Consider the following 24,606-nt stretch of genomic DNA (forward strand, 5'->3'; position numbering starts at 1 on the left):
ACACAAGAAAAGGAAACCAGGGCATCTTCTTTACCTAAGAGGCTACAGCTGAATGCATGCTGACGTTGAGACAGAGACAAACTACAAATTAAATGTGTCAGTCAATGTGATTAATTCCTTGGTAGGAAAATGCAAGCAGAGCAGAAACATTACTCCAAAAAGCAAAACAATACAAAGACATTCATGTCATAATGTATTTCTTGCCTTTCATTTGGGGTTGCAGGATATTGAAATTAAGGTATTGGATGTGTTGGTACCAGTACCATGTTGGTACTGGATTTCAACATTCATTCCTGCTTTGAAAGCACCTAACAGTCTGGCTCCAAGCTACTGAGTAGAACTTTTAACCCCCTATATGAGCCAGCCCGCAGCCCGATCTTGGGCTAGGGTCTCCTGGTTGTTCCAAAGTTGAGATTCAAAACTAGAGGTATAACACACTTCAACCTTGAAAGTAAAAGGAAAAGCAAATATCAAAAATATGTCCTCATTTTATTATATTATTTCACATTTTTATATATCAAAACCTCTACAAGCATGTCTGTTGATGCTAGCTGTGCTATACATCCTTTTGTCTTCCTGTGGTCTACAAGGCAGAACTTCTACATGTGTGGAACTGAAATCAACAGAAGAGCAGTGGTCTGTGGCCAAACACAAACCAGCAAAAAAAAAAATCGCGACAAAATATAAATACCGTAGAACAAAAAAGAAAAAAAAAAGTTCCAGTTATGTTTTAGGGCATTATGGGCCGTTCACAGCAGTCTTTTCTGAGTCGTTCAACCCTCCTTTTATCTCATGCAATCCTAAATCACCGAGTGGTGTAAACAACTCTGTGAAGATTAGGAGGATATAAATGATCTGCTGGATGGTCTCTCCTCAGACCCCAGGTATTATGTTTGCAGATAGGCAGGACAGACGGAGGGGTGAGACTCCAGGCACAGACAGGAGATGCTAATCTGGATCGTTCCTCCCCCTCCCTCTGCCGCCCGCTGTCCCTCTCCCTCTCCTTCCAGCTCTGCTCATACCAAAGTGTCTCTCTTTAGTTCACTGGGGGAAGGGGGGATGCAGTCTCCCAGCTTTGTAAAACTGGTAGAATGGCTCGGCTTGGCAGCGTGCTCCTCTGGACCGGGGACTCTTTGTCGTGGAGGCAGTGTGGAGCACCGAGCTTTTCCCCTGGAGCGGGGCTGCTGAGGCGGGGGACCTTTGAGTGCAAACAGTTCGCTGGGAGCTTTAGGCTGTGGGGCTGGAGGGGACTGTAGCTGTGTGGGGATTGGAGGTAAAGGTGACACTGGCGTGTGTGGAGGAGAGAATGGGTCTGATGAGGCTGATAATGAGGAGCTGAGAGGAACAAGGGGAGTAAGTGAGGCCACTTGTTGGAACCTGGTGAGGCTGGTGGAGTGGCTGGGCCGCGGCAGGCTGTAACAAGCCTCAGCCCCTCTGTGGCGGGAAGGCAGGGTGGAGCAGCGGGACTTTGCTCTTGAGCCTGGCTCTCTGGGAGGAGGAGGAGGAGCAATGAGTGAGAAGGGCTTGGTGTCAACACTTGATTTTGTAAGTTCTGCTTGTGAGCCCTTCAGACTCTGTGTCGAGCCTCTGTCAGATGACGGCTGTGATGGAGCCTGTGGGTGTTTCTGGATTTCTTGTTTGGAGCCTGAGTGAGGGAGATCTGCATCTTTGGCTGTGCTCGGTGAGGGTTCTTCATCTATATGATAGAAAAAAAGACAATTGTTGAAATTCATTGTGCAAAAACAACATCTTAAACCAAAATGATGGTTAGGATTGATTATTCTCACCCAAAAGGCCCAGTTCACCCATTAAGGAGTCCAGGTCCACGGTAAAGTTCTCATTCTCAGCAGGCTCCATTTCAACTTCCTTTTCATTTTCCTTTCCTTTTCCTTTTTCCTCTTTTTCTTCCTCCTTATTATCAGCATCTCCCTTGCCGTCTTCTTCATTTAGCTCTCCATCTTTCTCCTTTTGTTCACCCTCTTCCTTCTCAGCTTCATTTCCTCCATCTACCACTCCTTCCTCCTGTACATTGTCCTCAGCGTCTTCCAGTTCCTTACCAATCTCTGGGAGACTGTCACTGGTCCTTTCAAGAACATCTAAATTGTTTTCCACATCCTCCTCTTCCTCTTTCTGCTGCTCCTCTTCTTCTTCTTCCTCTTCTGGTGGGGCCTCAATCACAATGTCTACAGGAGATGGGAAGTAGGGGGTGGAGCGTCTCGGAGACTGATATTTGGCACGTGTTTCTTGGTCTTGATTCAGGAGAAACTCCATCAGAATCATGTTCTCTTTTTTCAGTTGTTCCCGCAGAGATCGTGGTACATCTGGGATCATCCAGGCAACCAACAGGCTGAGGAACATGGCGAGGTTCTGCAGGGTAGATTAGAAAGAAATCTTAAAGGTTTACTTCATATTAAGTAGAGCATGCTTTGAGTTGGTGCTACCTTTTTAAAAGGTATCTATTTTGTTGTTGTCCTGAGGGAAATCCAGTTTAGCAGGTATAAAGGAACACAGTTATAGAAATAGGTTGACATTAACCTTTTTAAACTGATCAAGCACGACTGATTCAATTCAGAATCAAAGTTTCACTTAGTCAAAGTTATTTTTGAAGCCACACTTTCTGTCAGCATTTATGCTAAAACTGGCCGACTCACTGCAGGTCTCAGACTTTTAGTGCTGCTATAATCCTTGACCTTATTACATAAAAATAATCCCAATATGTTCCATGTAGAGTGAGGTATACGGATTTTGTATCTGGGATAAATAAATCACTGTCATTAGATCGTGAACTGGTATAAGCAGATAAACTTAGTTCAGATGTATCGGATCTTAAGCAGGCCCGCCATGTCCCTATTTCTATAACACTTACTTACTGCACAGTTAAAAACACAAAATAACACCATATTTTAAAATAATTGGTCTCTGCTATTGGTTTTCTGATGGAACAACAAAAACAAACATTGCACACAAATAAAAAGCTCATAAATAATGGGTGAGATCTCCTTTTAGCCTTTATATTCTCTTTGTGTTATTTTTGACCTATTTTCAAATGTTCTTATCAAATAAGAATGGGTTTCTTTGATGTACTCACCCAAAAATAACATGGATGGTTCCCTACCACACTTTGCAAACACTCTACATGATCAGTCCATGCAATGAATTATGGGTGTTTTATAAAAACATATAGCGTTAGTTATCTACATGGGTAAAACTTGGACTTAAGTCAGCAAAAAAGATGCAACATTGAATTATATGATATATCTCATGCTTTATAACAAGACAAACCAGGCAGAGTATGTTTTGGCCTTTGAGGACAAGAAGTGTGATTACGTGCTGTCATTGAAAAAATAATCAATATTTCCAAAACAGTATTCTGATAAAACTTTGCAAGGACCCTGTTGGTGATAATCCATCATTAAATGTTCATGTGTTCAAGATTTTAATCAAAAATATTTCATTTTTTGGCTTAATTTGACACTAAAAATGCTTACTGAGGTTACAGAATTACATGGACTATAAATTATAAAGAGGAGTTTAAAATTTGTGTCAGAAAGCTGAAAAGTGTAAACACAGAAAAGGGTGATAAATTGCACAAATGCTTAAAAGCGAGGAAAATCAAACCGGGTCATTTTTGACCTGCAAGGACAACGAGTGGGAATATTTTCTGCCATTAAAATATATTCATGGTTTTAAAAAAAAAAACAAAACATTTTTACAAAGAATTTAACATATACCAGTCTCTAATCATAAATTATCAAATGATCCTCTAAATGCAACCAGAGGGGAAAAAAATTAAAATTGTTATAATTTTAAAACTCAAACACAATGAATAATCTCATGTGAATGATGCATAATGGCCATAAATTTGAGTAAAAGTGTGAATGTTGTGTTTAATAGATGAAATGGAGCTGAAGAAAATTATGTGACACTAACATAACAGACACTTTATGTTATCATGCTTTGAAAACCGTGAAGCCAGGGTGGGATTGACCTGCAGAGACAACAAACATGTAGTCCAAATAAAGAAAACACAAGGGTAAAAACCAACATTACCATAAACACATTCATAAATATTATATTTTTACCTGGAAGAAAATGACAAAAGCCAGTTTTGCTGCCAGCATGGACCAGTACTCTTTGGAGAAGCTGTAAGGGTCAGGGTCCCAAGGTGAGTCTCTGTAGTCCTTATATCTGAAACCCCCAGAGAGTAAGAGTATTAGTGTGGAGGAACTTAGATCACATGAATGAACATCACTATGGCATGGTAATTCCTGGAGAGATTAGTGTTCGTACAATCCCTGCTATAAATGACACATTTTACACTTTCTGAAAACTCCAGAGATGTTTAGCATTTAGGTAAAGTCACAGTTAAGCTGCAGGGCTCAAGGATTTACAGGAAAATCCAGGTATGTCAAGGTGAAGAGTCACTCTGACCTGCACATGGAGATGTTGGAGGGTGGCGCAGTGCCTGGTGGAAAGTTGCTGACATTGAAGTAGGCCAGAGAGTGCTCTGTGTAGCCGTTCATGGTGCCATTAACACTGTACATGTACTGGTAAACCATTCGTGGAACAAACTCTGATGTGAAGGAGATGACAAATGCCTGTAAAGACATAAAAGACAAGAAAATGGCAAGACTGTACAACAGTAAAGACCCACTAGATTCAGCATTACAATGAATTCAACTTTACATAGAAACTTCCATGATATATTTTTCATCTTTTACATACTTTATTTACGAAAGATTAATATCAGCATTGATTTTTAATTCAAATGGCTTTTTAATTTGCTGTTGTTCTTAAAGTCAGATTTATGTGATTTTAGGGACAACCTGAAGCAGTGAAAAAAGTTAGCACATTTGACTTTAACAGGTGCCAAAACACTTAAACTGCTTCAGCTAGGCTGAAATATTGCATTTGCAATCAGATTGTACATCTCCTAAGATTCACCTCCTACGTCTATAAAAATGCTGCATCTGTGTTGACAAAGACAAGGATTACTGATAATACATACATGAATTAGTTTGTCGGTGTTGTCTCACTAAAAAAATCAAACATTTGATGTAAAATCATGATGAATATAATCTAGAATTACAAACCCTTCCTCTCCTTTACAAAGCATTTAAATTTCAAGGTAGCATCATGTTGCGAGGAGCTCTTAATGCCCTCTCACCAGTCTAGACTCTCCAAAAGCAGTCTGGGACACAGCCTTAATTTTCTCACTATTCTCCAGTGGAACAATCTTTATGATCACGTCTGGGGTGTAGACATGGCCGAACATGTGCCTTCTGATGACACATATAGATAACACTGACTGGCCTTGGACCAGTTCCTAATATTTCTGCTATAGCTTTACAATTTTATTGTTATTAAGGAGATCTGAGGCACTCAGAGGGATAGTTAATAAAAAGCCTTTATTTCATCAGGGCCATGGACTCATAAAAACATGCCAGTGTGTTTTTAAGAGTCTGTACCCTGATGAAATAAAGGCCTTTTATGAGCTGTTGCTCTCAGTGCCTCTGTGGAGCCCCACACTGAAGAGAACCAGAGATGCACGTCTTTTCAAATATTTTTGACATTTTTCATCACCCATGCTGGTCCCTGCATCTGATTTTTGATGCCATCTGGGATTAAATAACAAAAAATACATATATTATGATAATGATTTATAAGCCCACAAAGTAACTGTTCCCAGCTTGAGTTAGACATCAGTGCACCCAGAGCCAGTGAGGGAGACACAGACATGGACTTTAAAGCGCCCTGTAAGATTCTCCACTGCTGAGAGCACTGAGGAATCTTTTTATAGTAAGTTCCTGTTTGTGACCCCATTGACAGTGTCACTGGTTTCCTACTATTAGAATCAGTGACTACAGCTTGATAAGACATGGCAAACAAGAAACAGATCAAGGATTAAGAGGTCTACCAGCAAACACAAGTGTGAATTCACACTTTTTAAAGCTTTATGAGGGAAGAAATACACTTCAAACATTTACAAGACAAACACTCACTGTAACAAAACATAAAAAAAAGAAATGAAAATCCAATCATGGCATCCTGTTTAACAAGACATCAGCTTTAACTACAAACAAGAACAAACAAAGACAAAACTTAATGTTATTAAGTTAATACTTGATGCTGTCAAAATGTAGACAAAAAGGGATAGTCACTCTAGCAGTGTGGTCAGTGCGTTTACATGCACAGTAGAGTCAAGCTATGCTTATGGCTTGATGGGGTCATTTAACTGGACTAATGTCCTTATCCTAGTATACATGCACAGAGGGACAACTGATTAATAAACCGGAGCATGTCCACGTCCACTGCAGTAGATGGCAGTATGCCAACTTTCAACTGGTTACTGATAATTGATTTGATTTGATTTTATAATTGTGTCATGCATATTAATACAAAAATACCAGAAAACAAAAGTAGACGCATGGGAGAATAATACTAATGAAACAAACTATCCTGACATTTCTTCCAAACCAACTTATAAACATTGGAGTAAAAAACACTCCCTCCTGTCATCATCATTGCTCCAAAATATTACAGGGTTTTGAACAAACATTTCATTCATCAGATGTGATCTTAACTCTTCAAATACATGGCGATGTAGAAAAAAATGAGATCCATTCTTCACTTCTCCTTAAGCCTCTGCTCCTCTGACATGTTTTTAAACCTGACAACTCCAAGAGCCAGAGGAAGGGTTCCTGCTCTCAGCTGAGCAACCAAAGATGTCTGACTTCTTGTAAGGTTGGCTTTTTGACCTATAGTGGGATGTGATTGGTTTGGAGGTGTGGCATCTGCTGAAAAGCCGTACCTCCACACAGTTTGACTTTTTTTCTCATGTTACTCTCACAGCACTGAGCTACTTAAAATATACTATGACTTTTGGCCACGACTCAAAATGATGCGTCCTCAAATGGGTACTTCTTGGTTGTAGTGGAAAAGAAAATCCCCTGCCGCACTGAGCTTCCATGCCAAACCAAGTAGAGCCATAAGGCAAAAGTTTGAAGAATAAAGAATGCTGCATATAACTATTGATTGTTTCTTGTTTAAAACATTTTATGGCTATATTTTAACACTACAATTATATGAAATAATCTAAAAGATTTTGAAACGATTTTAAATGAGGGTCTACTTAAAGGGGACATATTATGCAAAGATCACTTTTTCAGGCTTTTCTAACAAAAATATGCTCATATATTCTCATATGTTAAGTTGTGCTTCCTTCCTCCTTGTGACTCTTCCTCACATCTTTCTTTCAATTCTTTGCTGGGTGGCGCTAAGACTTAAGGAAACAACACAAATAAGGGACGCAAGGGTGCCAACAGAGGGATTGAGAAGGACCTATGATAGAAAGTCGAAAACTGTTTACACGAGGAACGATGAAAAGATGGACAAATTTTACAACTCTGCACATGTTGAACATACTTGATGTTTCAATTCTGTTTTTGGAACAGAAGCAATTCATGCTATCCCTCTAGCCTATGATGTCATCTAAAGGCAGGCCTCAATGTGACTTCTGCTTGCATTCATGCTTATCAACTTCTGGGTCAAAATCTGCACAGAAACATTGCAGCATGCTCAGAACACTTAGCCCAGCCTGATTTTACTGAGATGAGTACTTATAAGATTAAATAATTAGCTGTAGGTGTGTTAGTCTGGCCTCAATTTGCAGATCCAGTCAGACTAACACAATAATAATAATAATAATTTTTTCCAACTGCATGTAAACATACTGACTCGCTATTAAAGGGGAATACCAGACAGACTGACTCACTCAGACACACTTACATTGGTTATGACAGAGAACTTGCTGATTCCACAGAGAATGTTGTACCAAATCCCTGAAGAGAGCATGTCCATGCAAAGAGACGGAGAGAAAGAGGGAAGTGTTTTGAATTGTGTGTGCGTAAAAGCGTGTTTATATGAAGGAAAAGTGACAAACAGGCAAACATGAAGACAGAGACAGACAGGGACAGGTAAAGGAAAGGAAGAGAAAGTAATTAAAAGTTCCAAGAAAGCATTTTTTCACATCCACACAGAGAGTGACAGAGTGGAAATGTCCATGCGTGATCCATACCTATGTCTTTACACCTCACAGCATCGGGCCGTCGGATCTCAGTGACAAATTTTGCAGCATCAAGACGAATCTCAATGATGTTGTTGAGTAGAGCAAATGCTGGTGCCAGTGGGAAAGACGCCACAAAGAGAGACACAAACCCATACTGGATCACTGCAGACAAGGAAACAGGAAGACATGGTTGAAATATAAATAAATAGCTTTCATTTTCTGTGACTTAATAATGCAGGACTGGGAGAGGCTCACTCATTTCCATGTACTCTGGGGCCACTCCTTCATAGGGCTCAAGGATGAAATCCTTCTCAAATTGTTGCTTTGGTCTCTTCTCTTCCTCTTCCTCCTGCTCCTCCTCTGCTTCTCTTTTCTTTCCTTTTTCCTCTTGCATTGTTCTGTACATATTTTTCAGCTTTCTGTAAAAACAGACAGTAGTTTTGAGGAAGGAAAGAATGGGCTGTGCATTTTGTAAACAGATTTGTGAAAAATGCTTGCTTTAAATTTCTAAAAAAAACAAAACAAAAAAAAACCCATGTATTGAAAATACTTACGGTACAAGAACTTCAAACACATTATTTTGGATGAGCTGCTTTCCGAGCATGATCATACTGAGCTGGATGCACAGCTCAATGAGGCAGCCAGGTGGAGCACACTGGGAAAAAAGATTTTTTCTCTCACTAAATTGAAGAATATTTACAAAGCATAAACAGACACAGAAACAATAACAAAAATAATGTGTGTAACTGTAACTACCTCCTCCATGCGATAGTCTCCAAAGATGTAAATATAATCACCAGGCCGTCCAACAAACCTGCAGGATGAGGGGACAGAGCCATATGATGAGGTATAAAGAAAAACAAGGCAGTAAATTCATAGTAGTGATACCTTATAAAAGAAGACACACACCTGCCCTTAAAGAAGGCCACGTAGAAGATAGGTGCAAAGGCGTTCATGGATTTGAGAAAAAAAGACTTAAAAATGAGCTTCTCTTCAAACTCTTCCTTTGTCTTTGGAAGTTCTGTTAGAAAGGAGACACAATGATTGAAGACACTGTGATGCACACAATATGTTTTTTTCATCAATCAGTGATTGAATTTATCCAAACATATGTTTCTTCATCAGTAAGGTGGTCTTTCATGTTGAAAATACTTGTTTTGAATAGAATTATATCCAATTACAGCTTTGTATTTTCAAACTTAACACATTGTGTCAGATCTCATTATGAATAGGAAAGAGGAATTCCTCTGGGTTTTTAGGTTTCTTGGTACATAAAGTATTTATGTAATTTACATAAACACAGTGGGAAGTTGGAAGGGTAGGTGCTGGGAGGGCTATCAAGATATTCAAATCTTGCATGAGCATATTTCATAATTGATTTACCACTTTGTTCCTTTATGTACTGTCTGCAAAAACTAAATAAAAGATCTGCTAAATAAAAAGATTTTGGTCTCAAAGGATGGAGCGAAGACATCCATAACAACAACTAGCAAATCAGACAGAAACTACAGCAAAGAAATATGTCGAGTAGCAAGTGTGCAAAATATGGAGAGAATACACAAAAATGGTAAGATTAATCTACATTATTTGGTGTTTCAGTTGAAATTAATGACTTCAATGCAATTAAGCAAATACAATTCATTTATGTTGTCCAACAGGGATGAGAAGGATAAAGAAAAGACAAAGATTTCACAAGATTTTAGCTCAATTATAGCCTGACTGGAAAGTCATAGGGGTTCAGGCTTGAAAATGCCCTGAAAATCTGTTGTTTCATCTTGTGTAGCGTGTAAGAGTGACTGACACTCTAGGATATATCTGAGACACCTCACGACCACTCCCTACAGAAAGTTTAGCACTTTAGATTTTTGTCCTTACTCCGAAAATTTGTTACATGACTTCAGTGAGGTTGCCCATTAAGAGCACAGAGCGATCTTCATGTGCAGCACTCAGAAAGTGTAAACAAAACAGAGCAAGACAAGAGATGGAGTTGGTGCTGTGAGGTGGAACAATGAGGCAGAGGAAAGTTTGTCGAGCTCTGGCAACAACAGCCTTTATGATGCATTATTGAGGAACTACCAGAAAAAAAAAATGTTGGAGAGAGATAGCAGACATACTCCAGCAACCTGGTGACTGTGGTTAGCATTAGCATCAAGCTAGATTATCTTCACTGAAATGTTTGGATGGCCATACAAAAATTGCACAGCATTTAAGTATGTTTACAGTCAACTTTCTGGGTGTAGTCTAGATTCACCCTCCTCATTCTACTGTCATTATTTTGGTTGTGAGGACTGATCAGTGGGCACTGTGTAGTCTGGCATGCCTGTTGGTCACGTCACTGCACAAATTCCTGGCTCTGTGATCACCTAATCTGATATAGTGACTATTGCAACTGTTAAATAAATGATGCAGTCTGAGCCAGCATTAAGCAGGTTAGTTGTGCTTTAGTAAATTCTCTACATAGTTACAGAACTACACTGCAAAAGAATCATACTAAAATCCTGATGAATTAATTATTAAAGTGTAAAACTTCCTCTGATATAGATTGTATAATTTTTGGCGAAAAAATGCAAAAAATGGTCAACAAAAACCACTGAAAAACTAGATTAAACAACTGTGTAGTTAACTGATTTCAGTGCTGGCCACATTTGAATATTGTATTACATTTGGCAATGACAGCAATACTATTACAACTTAAAGACATTATATGCTGTATGCTGTGATGGAGGTTTTGCAAGTTGGCGTTAGTAAGCTAGTTTCAATTGGAATAGTTATGTCACACAGTCCTGGCAACCCTTCATTGCAAGACATAAGACTTTCCTTTATGATGCTTTATGTTATAACAGAAATGAATAAACTACCCAGCTCAGTCAGCCAGACGGCGATGGCTCCATAGACTTCCTCCAGAACGAGAACGATCAGCATGTTCAGGACAATGCCCGTGGTGGTGACGGTCATCCTCACGCTGGCCTTGGCATCATGATCAGGGTTCATGGACCACACGGTTAACATGCAGATACGATAAACTGCCACTCCAACCACCGCTGAGAAGGTTACAAAGATCTGAAACACACAGCAACATAAAGTAAGTTACCAACGTGGTGTAGATATTTTCTTTGACAATATGTTAGAACAAGAGCTTTATATTGCTAAACATAACTTTTTCTGCAATTTTCTCTTATTGTTTTCGCAATTTCATGTATCTGTCTGTTTTTATTTTCTAGCTATAATAAAGTCTGTCTTAAAAACTAGAATAAACTGGATTGTGAGAAAAAATTAATAGTACACAGACCATAACAACCCAGCGGTGCCACAAACTGACTGGCTCCATGCCAAGTTGCATAGATGCAGTAATTTGTGCAAAAGGAGCTCCAACCAGTTACTGAGTGCATAAATGAGAATAATTTCTAGAAGGTCAGCATTCCCGTATCATAAATCCTTATTTGGACTGATGTTTTGTCATGTTCTAATATTTTGAGATGGTTGGTTTTTGACTTTTTGTGAGCTGTAAGCCTTAATTATCAAACTTAAAACAAAAAATTTTTGAAATATTTCACTTTGTATGTGATTTATCTAGAATATATGGAAGTTTTACTTCTTCTATTAAATCACAGAAAAAAGTACTCTTTCACGATATTCAGTTTCTTGGATGCACCTGTAAACAGTATTGCAGAACCAGTGACGGAATTTTGTAGATAAATGAAAAAATAGATGGATAGAAATGCCTGGACTCTTCATGACAAGAAACAGAGTCACAGAGAGATTTATTGTGTAGTTAATGGAGGTAAGAAGATAGAAAATATCATGAGAATCAAATGACCATACCAGTAGTAGTAATGTAGACACATTGATGATGTAACCTTTAAGGTGGTCCTCGATTTCCAGGGACTCTGGTTCTCGCTGTCAAGAGAAATACACACATTACTTTGGTTCACAGAAAAGGCCCTCCTACACTGACAAATCCTTTAATGTATGCACACAGTATGTAATGTGTAGTAATCTCCAGCACATGTTTTGCCCACACTTTATGTTTACTGTCTGGCAGGTGTATGTGTGCTGTCTGAAAGAGGAAGAAATCCCCTCCCCTTCCTCCTCTCTCCTTCCTTTCCTCTCTCCATCCGTAATCTGGGCTAATCTGGGGCAGGTAAGCAGCTTTGGACTCAACCACCCACTGTAGGTAAGGGGGGTTTCCTGTGCAAGCACCAACACATACGCATACTGGGATTTTTATTTGATCACAAATCGATTCATTTTGTTTGACTTTGCAAAATTGTGCTGGAAACTTTAAGCTCAATTAAAATTCAAATTGTACAAGAACTGAATCAGTGTTAATTTTGTCGACTAAAACTATGACTAAAATTATTCGTCGACAGCCTTTTTTTCCATGACAAAAACTAGACTAAAACTAAAAGACATTTTGTGACTGAGACTAAAATAAAAAATAGCTGCCAAAATTAACACTGAACTGAACGTAGTCTGATTTTACTTTTCTGGGTTTAACAAACCTAGACCGGCTGTTGAATTTGTTCAAACAGCAACCGTTGTCTATCTTCACTATGTGCAGTGTGATTGTAGGAGGGAGCAGTGTCTTAGCATCTGTTAATAAACAAATTTAAATCCCACCCAACCCCTCACCATCCCGCCGCCTCCATATGTGTCTGATCACAGTAAGCAGTGATACCTGAGAGGACAGCATCTGGTCTGTTTCTCCGTCCACATTACTCGCTGCTTGAGTCATCTGCAACAGAATTAAGACACAGATTAAGGAAACAATACCTGTAAAAGAGGCTGTTGAAGCATATCAGCAGTTTTTGTTACAAGTCCTAAAAATGTTTTACAACACTCAGATATGATACCTTCTTCTTTGACTTTGCTCTCACTTTGGCCTTTTTCTCCTTCAGAGCCTCCTCATATTCAGGCCTCAGCTCCTCCTACAGCACAGACATGCACAGATTATTACCAACCCACAGATAATAAACACAAATGCCAAAAAAAATATATTTATTTAACTACTTTTATCTCAGTTGTTCACAACTTTACAAGTCTTAAAACCATGGCTCCTAATCAACCTAAAAATGCAGATTCACGAAACAGAGGAAAATATTTGCTTCCATTTTTCGACAGATGTTGCACATCATTAGGACCTCTGATATAGTCAAAGATTTTATATCTGTAGCCCTAAGGGAGCAAAGTCTCCCACCTAGCAGTAGGACTGCAGGAATTTGACCAAAATGATTATCATGATTTTTTGATCAACATTAAGATGATTATTTATCATTTTTTAATACTTTTTGTATTCCTTAAGATTTATTTAAAAACAAATACATATTGTGAATCATCAGATACCTGGGCTGAAATGGGACAAAAATTTGATTAGGCATTTTTGGCCCAGATCAGCCCCCAACAACTGGCAAATATGAACAAGCAATAAGTACTGAGTATTGAGTAGCTACAGAGGAAGTGTACAGTAAAATATGCCCTTTCCTTGAGAGAATATGGATCTCCAACCAGGTTGTTCAGGTAGTGACACCTTTATAAAAAACAGTGGCTCACTTTAGCTACGTTAGCTTTAGCTAAAGCTAACGTAGCTTCTCTAGCTACACAATTAACATTACTACATAAGTCAGTGTAGCTAGGCATGCTATTAATGTGAACTTTACCAACTGAGCTAAAGCTAACTGAGCTACTTACCTATGTAGCAATGGTTTTTCAGGTCAGGCTTTTAATATTAAGTATTGGTTTCTTTACCCTTACCTTAACCCTTACCCTAACCCTAAATGTAACTTTATCCCAATATTATTTTGAAATTTTTAGTGTTTTTTTCTGAGATATACAGCATCTCAGATGAACAGCCTGTGAGAGTGGCTGTCAGAAATGTGAGGTCTACAGCTAGACTGTCCTGGAGAGACAATCTTGGGTTTTATTAACATTTTCCTCAAAAAATTTTTAGGCTGATCTTTTTCTTATTTTCAATCTTAAAAAACATATAAACATAGACCAATAAATACCAATGCTAGAAAAGAGATAGCAGATGTGAGTACAGACATTGGTGAAGTAGCAAATTGGCCCACCTGCATTCGGTCCTTCAGGCAGCAGAGGGATTCAAAAAAGAGAAACAAAGACACAAATAGAGAGTGAGAGTTGTGTTTTTCTGCATGTGTGTTTACATTGTGACCCTGCTGCGTCACCTTATCCAGCGAGCGCAGTGCTTTAAGAACACCAATCCCATTACAGACCCTTACAGGGCTAAGAGTCATGGTAATACATGTGTGTATGGGTAGTTATATTTGTGTGTGTGTTCAAGAGAGGGCAAATGATAATCTGTGAGTCAACCCTTAACCTGTCACTGTCGTCAGAGCAGACCAAGGTAAAAATAGGTTAACACTATCACCCTAACTGACCTTGTATTTAAACAATCAGCGGTTATTGTGGATGTTTCACTTGTCATAATTCATTAATTGTCAAATAATACACTATAGTTTGTTTTACAGTTTGTTCACAGTGTATAATTTTCTTGAATTCATTTTATACCTCCTCATCCTCCAAGCTGGTCACATCCCAGGTATGTTTCAGACACATCTGTCGCCTCTTCCAGTGCTCAAGGAAACAGGCAGCTACATGATGACACAGAGGGAATCGGTTAGAAATCACAGCCATTTATATGTGATTAATCCAGACCTTTTGACTGAACTTATTTAATTGTTCACACAAGGAAGCCCTATGTTCTAATGAAATTTAAGCTCTGACATCTGCTGTTTAATGTCTTTTCCCAGGTCAATCAAATTAGAAGTCAATCAAATTGACTGTTGCTTATCCTGCTAGTGCCTATTCAGTTAATCTATTCAAACAAAGGTGCTGCAATGTAATCAGGAAACTGTACTGAAAGTATATTTACCCCACAGTGACATAAAAATGGCGAAGAGTGCAGTGGCTCCGTTGTCGAACAGGTATGACGCTCGGGCCAGAGAGCACACCGTACTCAGCTGCCAGTAGTCACAAACACCATCACACAGCGGACACATAGTTATGTTCAGGTTGTCATCACATGTCTCCTGGCTGGAATATAAAACAAACACAAAGGATTACATAAACACATCTGTGACGATAATATAACTTGAAAACATGCATAACATTGTTGTTTCTGTGTCTGCCTACCTCGGCACATTGGTGTCCACTGTGAATATGCCGTACAGGAAGACAATGATGCCCAGTACAGAGGGAGGAATGAGGAGCTGAGTATAAACACCCAGCCAAGCAAAGTACAACCCAATTTGCTCTCCAAAGTACTTCCTGATAAAATAAAAGGGAATTGGTTAAGCCTGACGGGAACACAGCATTCAAATCAGACTGGAAATTCTTTTCAGACATTCTTAACTGTTATTTTCACCCACCTCAGACTAGATTTATCTATCCACCAAGAAAATCATAACAACATAAAATCCTAAAAGCACTTGTTACCCTGTAGGAGGATAATCTTTGAAGTGTCAGAGCCACTTTCTATGTTTGGCCCCACTGGTATGTTTCTATAGCCAATAAAATCAACCATCTGTTAGTTCAAACATTTATAAAACTTTGGGCCAGATTCATAAGAAAGAGATTGCACTCACTAATAGCATCTGATTACTGCTGCAGTCTGACCCATCTTAGCAGTCTATCCCCAAAACAATAAGCATGAATTGCATGCTGGTGCCAACGCGCCCACAAAGTTTGACAGCTGTATTTGCAACTGTCTCTGTGCAAAGATCACAGTAGACATGACCATGAATTACAGAGAAAGTGTGGAGCTGCAGACATGCATCCAAACTCCAGTCAAGAAATCACACCCGCCACAGAGCTGCATATAGAAACTGATAGAAACCAAAGCACTGATATATATTTATTCTTATGGATGCTCAACAAATAGCATGATGGTTTGCTTTTTTATTTACAGCAGCAAACGCCTGCATTTCAGGGGATTACACTGAAGATGGGGTTGTTATGATGGCTTCAGAAAAACAAAGAAACATTTCTAACCATGTCAAATGGTATATTTTACTCATATTTTTTTTTAAAATGAAATCTATTAAATTAGTTCAAATTAAAAATAAAACTTTAGTTATGCAGCAAAATTTTGCAAAATTAAAGGAAAGTTTAACAAAATCCAGAAATGTAAATTTAATCAATGTTTTGTGTGAAATTTTATAATTTAACCACCCCAGGGGACAGCAGGAGACTCTTGTCTTTCACACTTTTATTTTGGGGGTTGCAGGCTTTAAAGTTTTGAAATCCCTGTCTTATATGATGAAATAGTACTAGACAGGCATTAGTTAAAACAGCAAGACAGCCATGCACGCGTGCATATACACACAAAGTAATAATCAATGCATCTTAATCAATGCAAGAGACTTGCATAAATGAAAAGCACAACAAGTGCAAAGAGATTGGATATTTTCCATGCTGGAGAATTTCCTGTAGGCCTATTAACATTCATTATCTGGAGCTGTCTGTGGTTCTGAAAGCCAGTTAACCATAACATAAAGAGCTCTTCAGCACTCCTGCTCCTACTCCTGCATCACTTATTCATTACTCACAACATGATAATTATTCATCTGTCAATAATCACCATGAAGCTTTTAAAGAGAAAGAGATGGTTGTAAATAAAATATTGATTTATACACTAACGATTGAGTAAGCAGAGAGAGAAGGAAATGTTGCCTATGTAATACATGTTAAGTACCAACACTGTAACTGCCTGAAGCAGTTATTGCTTTTTAATTACCAGTAGCTGGTATTTGTAGTGAATTGTTGCATGTTTCCTAATTCACATACATGAAAATGGGACAGACACACCTAGGTCACTGTCTGCATTCCAATGCTTGTGCATGTATTTCACCCTTTCCACATGCTTTGCAATTTGCATGCTCCCTTTTCCTGTTATTTTCACAGGTTTAGAGGCCACAAAAGAGCACAGCCTCTTCATGATCTTCATGATTGCCTCTTCAGGCGATTTGTGTTTTATTAGATCCTGGTGGGGTTATTAGTCAGTACCTGATAAGGTCCACAGGCTGGTATTTATGCATGACTCCATAGTTAGCCCATTCTTCATGGAGGATCTAAAAGACATTAAATAGTATAATACATTTAAATCAAAAACACTTAGCTGATATTCATAAACATATTCAGGATACAAAACTCAGAATGAAGACATGTGGTGTGTACAACATTTGTAAAACAAACAACACAGCTTTTGATCACTAAAGTTCCTTAGCAACAGAGGTAGAGTGAAACGATTAAAATATAATACAAATGAAAAATATGTAAGGGCTAATAACGTGTCAGTTTTGTAGTTTAATTTGAAAACATTTTGTCAATCACATATTTCAACGGCTCATTAGATACCACTCACCTGTCTGTCATTTCTCTGATTCTTCTCTCCCCTTCTTGTGAACGACCCCTAAAGATAATAAAGCTCTTCATTTTGGACTGATAGCCTTTCATTGTGACATGTATAATCAGCATTGCAGGTAAAGGTTTGAAACATTAATGTTAATACTTCAAACATATTGTGCAACTGCCTTACACAATTCAATATGTTCATACAAAACATCTAAAAAAAAAAAAAGAGAAATTTACAGGAATTATGTATGTTTTATGTATGTAGTATGAGTCATTTGCTGCTGTTATACTCACATCATGAAGGGGGAAGGCAGAGTCGTAAACACCCTGAGCCAATAATGAGTTGATGCCTTGTGACAAAGAGGAAGAGTAAAAAGCAGAATAGATATGATCAGCATACAGACACAATAACATCAAGAAGAACAAAACTCGAATGACCGCAGCACATCAATGAAATTTTAATTCTCACCAGTGGTTTGGCAGGTTTGTCTGCAGGTAATTCGTGAAATAATCTCAGCCACCTAAATGCAAAAAAATGGACATTGGTTACAACTACATACACAATATTCCTCTTAACATAAAGAGAGAAGCTATTTTTTTCTTGACTTACTATTCTGCTGCGTGTTGCGTTGTCAAACAGGGTTTCTGTTGACTTGATGTCATATCTGCAGGAAATGACAGGAAACAGTCAAAGACCTGATGATCACTTTTAGATACATGTGTTTATATGTGTGTGAGAGTTCAGGTTCTTACAGTTGGAGCTTGTCTCTGATGAAAGGGTATCTAAGGGTTTTGCAGTTGGTGTTTGTTTGCGGGTCTTTTTGGATTTCAAACTCAGGGACGTCTGGTTGAAATGGTATGTTGACTTTGGTCACAATGGAGTCCCAAATGCCAGCAATTCCAGCTGGTTTCCGTAATTCAAACTTCTGCTCCATAAAAAAAGTTAGAAAACAGTAAATTATGTTGTTTTTAATGCACACCATATCTGTTCTACAGGGTACACACAGAAAGCCAGACATTAAATCTGATACTTTTAAGACCTTTTAAAAGACTTTAAAACACATTAACAACACAACTATGCATCTGATATACGCTGATTGGAAGATAAAGAAAAGAGAGAAATATTTCTTACTGTCATACTCAAAGTAAGCTTTCTCAGAGCATTTTGAGATTAGAATATGAGTAAAAGAAATGATTTGATAACACAAAGTAGCTGACAATGAAACGTCTAATTTTTTTAACTAAGCATTTAAGTAAAAAAAGTAACTCAATTTTTAGGTTTTAAGAAAAAAATTACTAGGTATAATTGCTCATTTTAAGATACTTAATATATTCTTTGACTCTGACTTTGATGCTTTGATTTTTCCATGACAGTTTCACCCTCACAGCTAAGCTAGAGCTCACTTTAGCTGAGTTTTATCAGTTTTAATAATTTATTTCCATCAGTCTGGTAGCCTGTGAACTATCCTAACATACAATAAAGATATACTGTCTGGCCCAATATCTCAATTTATTAATTCATGTGTAGTACTACGGATGTGGATTTGATATCTAACTAGACAGGCTAAAGCAAAAAATAAAAAATAAAAGCAGCAAAACTAACCCACAACCTCTTTAGGTAAATATGAAAATGAATGAATGTCAAAAGCTACAAAATGTTAAAACCTTTTAGTCTTGTATTTAAGTCTATTTGAAACTAGTCTAAAAAACTTAATTTAGGCTAAATTGATTTATTAACTTTTTATACCTTGTACTATAAATTTTCATGCATCTCCTTGTTTTTACACTAAGGTTTTCTGGTGCATATAATCTTCATTTGTCAGAAATGTTCCAAAGCATTACCTAAACCCATCTTATTTAAAACCAAAGCATTTAAATGACTGTATCAAACTACTGACCTTTTTCACAGCAACTTTGATCTTCTGAAGCTCTGCTTCTCGGCTGAGTATTGGCCACGGGATGTGGAGCCGAATAAACCGAAGGCTGTTTAATTTCTAAAAAACAAACAAAAAAAAACCTTAACGCTTGTGTAAATATGGAATTTAAGCATAAAATACACAACTTCTACACCTAGCATGCCATCATAAGATTATCCAGATGTTTCTCTCCCATAAATGGATAGCATGAGCAATGTTTCAGTGATTATTTCTGGTCCAAATGGATAGATCAGCTGTCAGTCTGTCTTTCTCACTCTATTTGTCTGTGCATTTAATTGCTCCTGCTACCTGTCCCAAGGCCACCAGATGAGCCTCCTCTAAACCTGTAAGCATGCTACTTTGTGTTATAATGAGGCTTTTTTGTACCAAATCCCATTATTTCAAGCACTGAACCTCCCAATCCTGCAGCACATAGGGCATGTGGGCAGATGATTATGACCTGTTTGGAGAGGTGCATGAAATCCTCTGTAATGTTGCCAATTACCATTTTGGATCATGAGAAAATAGCAGAGCTATTACCTGATGTCTGGACCACTGCTTGTACAATTACTGTAACCACATAGGTGCAAAGCCCATGCTCTAACAGCAACAGCTGTCACTAATGTTGATAACCAGCACTTTTTTAGCTGTGGCATTAAATGCTTTAACACACTCTATGTCACTGTCAAACTACTGCAGCCCTGATTTAAAAAAGAGATGTCTTTTGATCTTAAGATGATATATCCCAGTCTGGCTTTAATGTGAGAGTGTACAAACTGGCTAATACTCCCTTTTATCTGTCCTAGAAAAGCACACACACTAATGAAGAATGCTGTGGTAAGACTGAGGGCCGTCTTTGACTTATTCAAGGAAAATAAAAACCCACTCGTTTACATTTATGTGCCAGTGCGCATCCGAGCAGGGGATCACTCTCTCTAATAAGGCCCCATAAGCTGGCCTCAAGCTTCACACTTACAGTCACAGGCTTAATCCTGTGCCAAAACACACAACGTGCACAATCCCACATGGCCACATTAACACAAGCATAGACACAATTACAGAGACAGACTAATATATACAAAAATGCATAGAAAATCCATAGAGTTCCCTTATTATGATGGATTTTTGCTCATACTGTACAGTCAATGACAAAATTCAGCATTTCTTGTGCTATTGTGCACTTCTGTTGGCAGTACAAGGAAAGGAAATGATCTCCTTGCTGGTTCTGTCCTGAGTATGTACATTTGGATGTACATAGGAAAATCTCACCCTCTTATAAGTCAAACTCGTCATTTGCTGTGAATCCTTGCTGGGGAAAACATAAACAAAGGTAGTTTTGTTGTTTTATTATCTGACACTTGCCCTCTGGCAGTGGATGCAGGCATTACGAATTACAACATAAAAGCAACATTCCTATTCTAATGTTTTTTTTTTTTTTTGTTGTATTGTTGTTGGTCATATAGAGGCATACGTTTTTATTGAAGTCTGCTTCCTAAGCAACTAAAAACCCCATTACAGGACCTTTACTGTTGTATCTGTGGACATTAAATCTTCTTATTATTGTAACTTTAAATTCTAAGTTGAACTATCATAAACCACTGATACTAACTTCTCTCTTTAATTAGAGGGCAGCCATGTTCTCCGGTTTCAGGAGACAGGCTAAGTCTTATCCTTAACCTGTTTGGCAGCCATCCACTCACAGGCTTTGTGTTGGCATCACCTAAGGACGCCATCTGACCTATAATTGTCAATTGGAGTGTACATCAGATGAAAAATAATCACCTTAAAAGCAGAGTAAAAGCAGACCACACACCTCTCTGTCACGCTCAATCTGCAGCCCAGCGTCCAGAAGACCTGCTTCAAACTCCTCCCTCATTAAAGCTTTTTCCTCCTCTGTCAGCTTCGACTCCTCCGCCTCTCCCACAGCCGTTTCCACAGTGTCTATGTTCGTCAAGCCTGGTATCGGTATTGTTATCGACAGACTCCCATTGGATGCAATGGAAAGACGTGACTTGGATCCTCGCCTTTTTCTGAATTTGTAACAAAGGATGTAGTCCACCTTTCTTTTGCCATCAGCAAAGAAAAGCCCAGGGCCTAGATCAATGCCAGACTCCTTAGAACAAAACACACATGTACAAGCATGTTACTACTGTGGGAAGAGTAGGAAGCTGACATAAGGACATTTAGGTAGAGACAAAGTGTCAGAGCATGTTAAATTGGGAAAATCGGTGTCTGCACAGTGAGGGAGATCCACAGTGAGAGAGCTTTCATGTCACTGCTAGTAAAATTATGTAATGTGAATGTTAATGTTAAGAAGAGACACTACCAGAGGAGGGTCGTTGTCGTTGTCTGGCGGGTTAGTAGTGCCGCCATTAGAGGCATCAAGCCCCAGCCCAGAGAGTGATCGAGCCAATGAAACCAGCTTTGCTGAGTGAATGGACGTCGTCTCACTCATCTCTTTGGTGACAGGCAGATGGTCTTTTCCGTTTCATCCCTCTGTTGGTGTAGGAAAGAAAAACAGGACCTTAGTGTTCAGGGCATATACTGGCAGCATTAGGGGTACTTTACAAAATAAACAAAACAACAGATATGTGGTGGAACCATTCCTCCCAGTAGGATCACGGTATTATCCCAGGCTACCACCCAATCTAATTGGATTGTTAGACCTTGAAGCAAAGTCATGTCTCATTGGACTCTCCACTGGACAAAAATCCTCACTGGTTGTCTGCCAGCTGTGAAGTTAGACTCCCTTGATTCATGACAAAAAAAACACCACAGAAATAGTAATAATTAAACAGTAAGAAAAACGCAAACAGTGGCAAAGTTAACTTTTCATTATACCCTATAATGTATCATCTTTTTTTTTTTGCCAATCTTTTTACAACTTTTAACCAGAGGTGAAAAAGAGTATCAGACTATCATACTTAAATAAAAGTACAGTGAGTTTGGTTTTAAGTGTGAAGTAGTAGTTAGGAGCACAAGCACTGGTCCATAAATCTACTCTTGTAAAAGTTAAAAGTAAGGCATTTAAGGTTTATTCACAGTACGGAGTAGCTACTTTTGACACCCAAGAGCCATGTGCCGTAAAATATGATCTTTCCGTAATGTGCAATAACAAAAAAGAGAATATGAGTCTCCAACCAGGCAACAGCTGTTCTGGGTTGAAATATGTAGTCATTCTCTCGCTATGTGCAACCGACCGTCAGTGAATGTGAAAGTCAAACTACTGACCATTCTCTGATTGGCAGAAAGCTTAGATCTCCTCATTTTGGCTTTAGTGTTTATGTTTACACAGTACTTGATGCTTTTTAAAATGTAATTAAGTATGATAGCGCCCCCAAAATAAAATTAAGAAAAAGTAGTGATTTTATAAAGTCATTGCAGCTTCTACATGGCGAATTTCAGCTTCTCCCTTCTGGGCGCTGGTATGACGTACCAGCCTGAAAACCAAGCAATATAAGAACAGCTTTGTCCCAGCAGCCATCATAGCAATACAGCTCTAATGATGTAGGAACAAAATTCATTGTTTATTGACTATTTATTGAATTTTGTACTTTTTTACCTTATTTTATCTGTCCTGGTCTTGTTTTTACTGATGGCACATTTCTATCTTGTTTTACCTACCATGTTTTTTTGTTTGTTTTTTTTTTTTTTTGCCATCTGAGGTATATTGTTGTTTTATCTTGCTTTTGCTTAACACATTTTTACTGATACAGGTCAAATTTGTACTTCTATTTTACTTTTATATTTCTTTTTATTAGTCTTTGTGGCTTATATCTAGGGCTGGGCAATTAATCAGAAATAAGACTAAATTGCAATATGACATGATGCAATTTACCAATAGCAGAAGTTGCAATTTTTCTTTAATTTGAAATAGCAGTTAATAAATTCCTTTTGTTGCAGCAACAGAGATTTTAAACACATTATGCAAACATTCGGGTGTCAATTAAAAAATGGTTTACAAAAACCCACTCCCTTTTTCTGTTTTATATACGTTTTTAGTCAAAATGAGTGACATGAAAATGATGTTCCCTTTCAATAAAGCAATTGGTATCAAATTTGCAATATAAGCAAAAATAACTAGTTTATTCTATCTAATATTGATGAAGCTTAGCATTAGTTCATGGAAGTCATACCCCCAGCTGTGATCAGCTTATAGCCAGCTTCACCTCCCCCACCCCAGTTGCCTCCTTTATAGCTTAAAGCTTGTTGCACTCTCACATTCAGATTCATCTTACAACTGAAATTCATTGTTTTCAATTCTGCATTCTGCTTGACTAACCGAGGGGGCATCTTTTGTGCAGAGCCTTCCACACCAAGTAAAACTGTATATTCATTTTGCAATAAAATGGTCAAATGTATGATGAATTCTCCTGACTGAATGTAGGTCATACTATAGAATGATTATTGCTTGAATCTGTTCAAAAATGTACAAGTTGAGGAACCTAATAATAATTGCATATTAAATATCTGGATAAAAAAGTTGCAATTAGATTATGTTTGCAAATTGTTCAGCCCTACTTATATCTTGTTTTATTGAGGGTTACTCTGTATTTTTGTGCATTGTGGTCACTTTATCATGTTTTTTCCTGCCCTGTCCTGTTGATTGTGTGTGGAAGGAGGCTGACTCACTCACTGTTAACCAAATCTACCTACAGGTATTAAATAAAGTTAACTTATCCTAGTTACCTTTGTCAAAAAGTACAAGTACACATTTACTCAATTACAGTAATTGTAGTAAATATAATTCGTTACTGTCCACCGCTGCTTTTAATTATTATAAAATAATACCTTTATTCTGTATTTTTAAAGAAATAATTTTATAATAGTTTTAATAAAAGGGCATGGCTGACCCATTGTTTGCTGTCTGATTGTTAAATGAATCACCAATCAGAGAGCCCCCCTGACAGCAACCACTGATGGACAAGCTTTCTCCAGGCCAAGTTTTTCAGTGCATCATGATAAACTTGTGTTTGTATATACTTCAGTATGGTTGAAAGGTGAGCTTAGGATGTCTGCAAGAGCAACTCCAGATAGCCATCATTTCCTGTTTCCAAAACCAGAGGTTAATTATCTGAGTCTATGAACAACCGAACGGTATCTGAACTCAGTGACAATCACAAAAACTAGCATGTGCTCAGTTAAGAGAGAATTTGTGATGTTCTGGTGGTAATGTTGAGTAGCTATAATATTACTTAATGGCAAATTTGTTGACATTGCTGTTCTATAGCGTCAACATCAACTCAGAAT

General features: G+C 38.1%; 1 protein-coding gene across 1 annotated transcript; it reads right to left on the reverse strand.

The window, feature by feature from the left end:
• Positions 1-1,016: 1,016 nt before the first annotated feature.
• LOC121514532 (anoctamin-1) lies at positions 1,017-23,693 on the reverse strand. Its single transcript, XM_041794679.1, has 28 exons — positions 23,639-23,693; positions 21,683-21,834; positions 21,170-21,469; positions 19,339-19,434; positions 18,194-18,366; positions 18,051-18,105; positions 17,910-17,961; positions 17,735-17,790; positions 17,451-17,498; positions 17,093-17,157; positions 15,221-15,355; positions 14,961-15,121; positions 14,597-14,679; positions 14,137-14,148; positions 12,922-12,996; positions 12,747-12,803; positions 11,891-11,965; positions 10,927-11,128; positions 8,978-9,089; positions 8,825-8,882; positions 8,623-8,723; positions 8,324-8,487; positions 8,078-8,230; positions 7,789-7,841; positions 4,432-4,598; positions 4,083-4,188; positions 1,788-2,367; positions 1,017-1,696 (listed from the first exon to the last, which is right to left on the reverse strand). The coding sequence occupies exons 1-28, from the start codon at positions 23,691-23,693 to the stop codon at positions 1,017-1,019; spliced, it is 4,026 nt and encodes a 1,341-aa protein (XP_041650613.1).
• Between the last annotated feature and the right edge of the window lie 913 nt (positions 23,694-24,606).

The sequence above is a fragment of the Cheilinus undulatus genome, linkage group 9 (genome assembly GCF_018320785.1).
Source record: "Cheilinus undulatus linkage group 9, ASM1832078v1, whole genome shotgun sequence".
Lineage (NCBI taxonomy): Eukaryota > Metazoa > Chordata > Actinopteri > Labriformes > Labridae > Cheilinus > Cheilinus undulatus.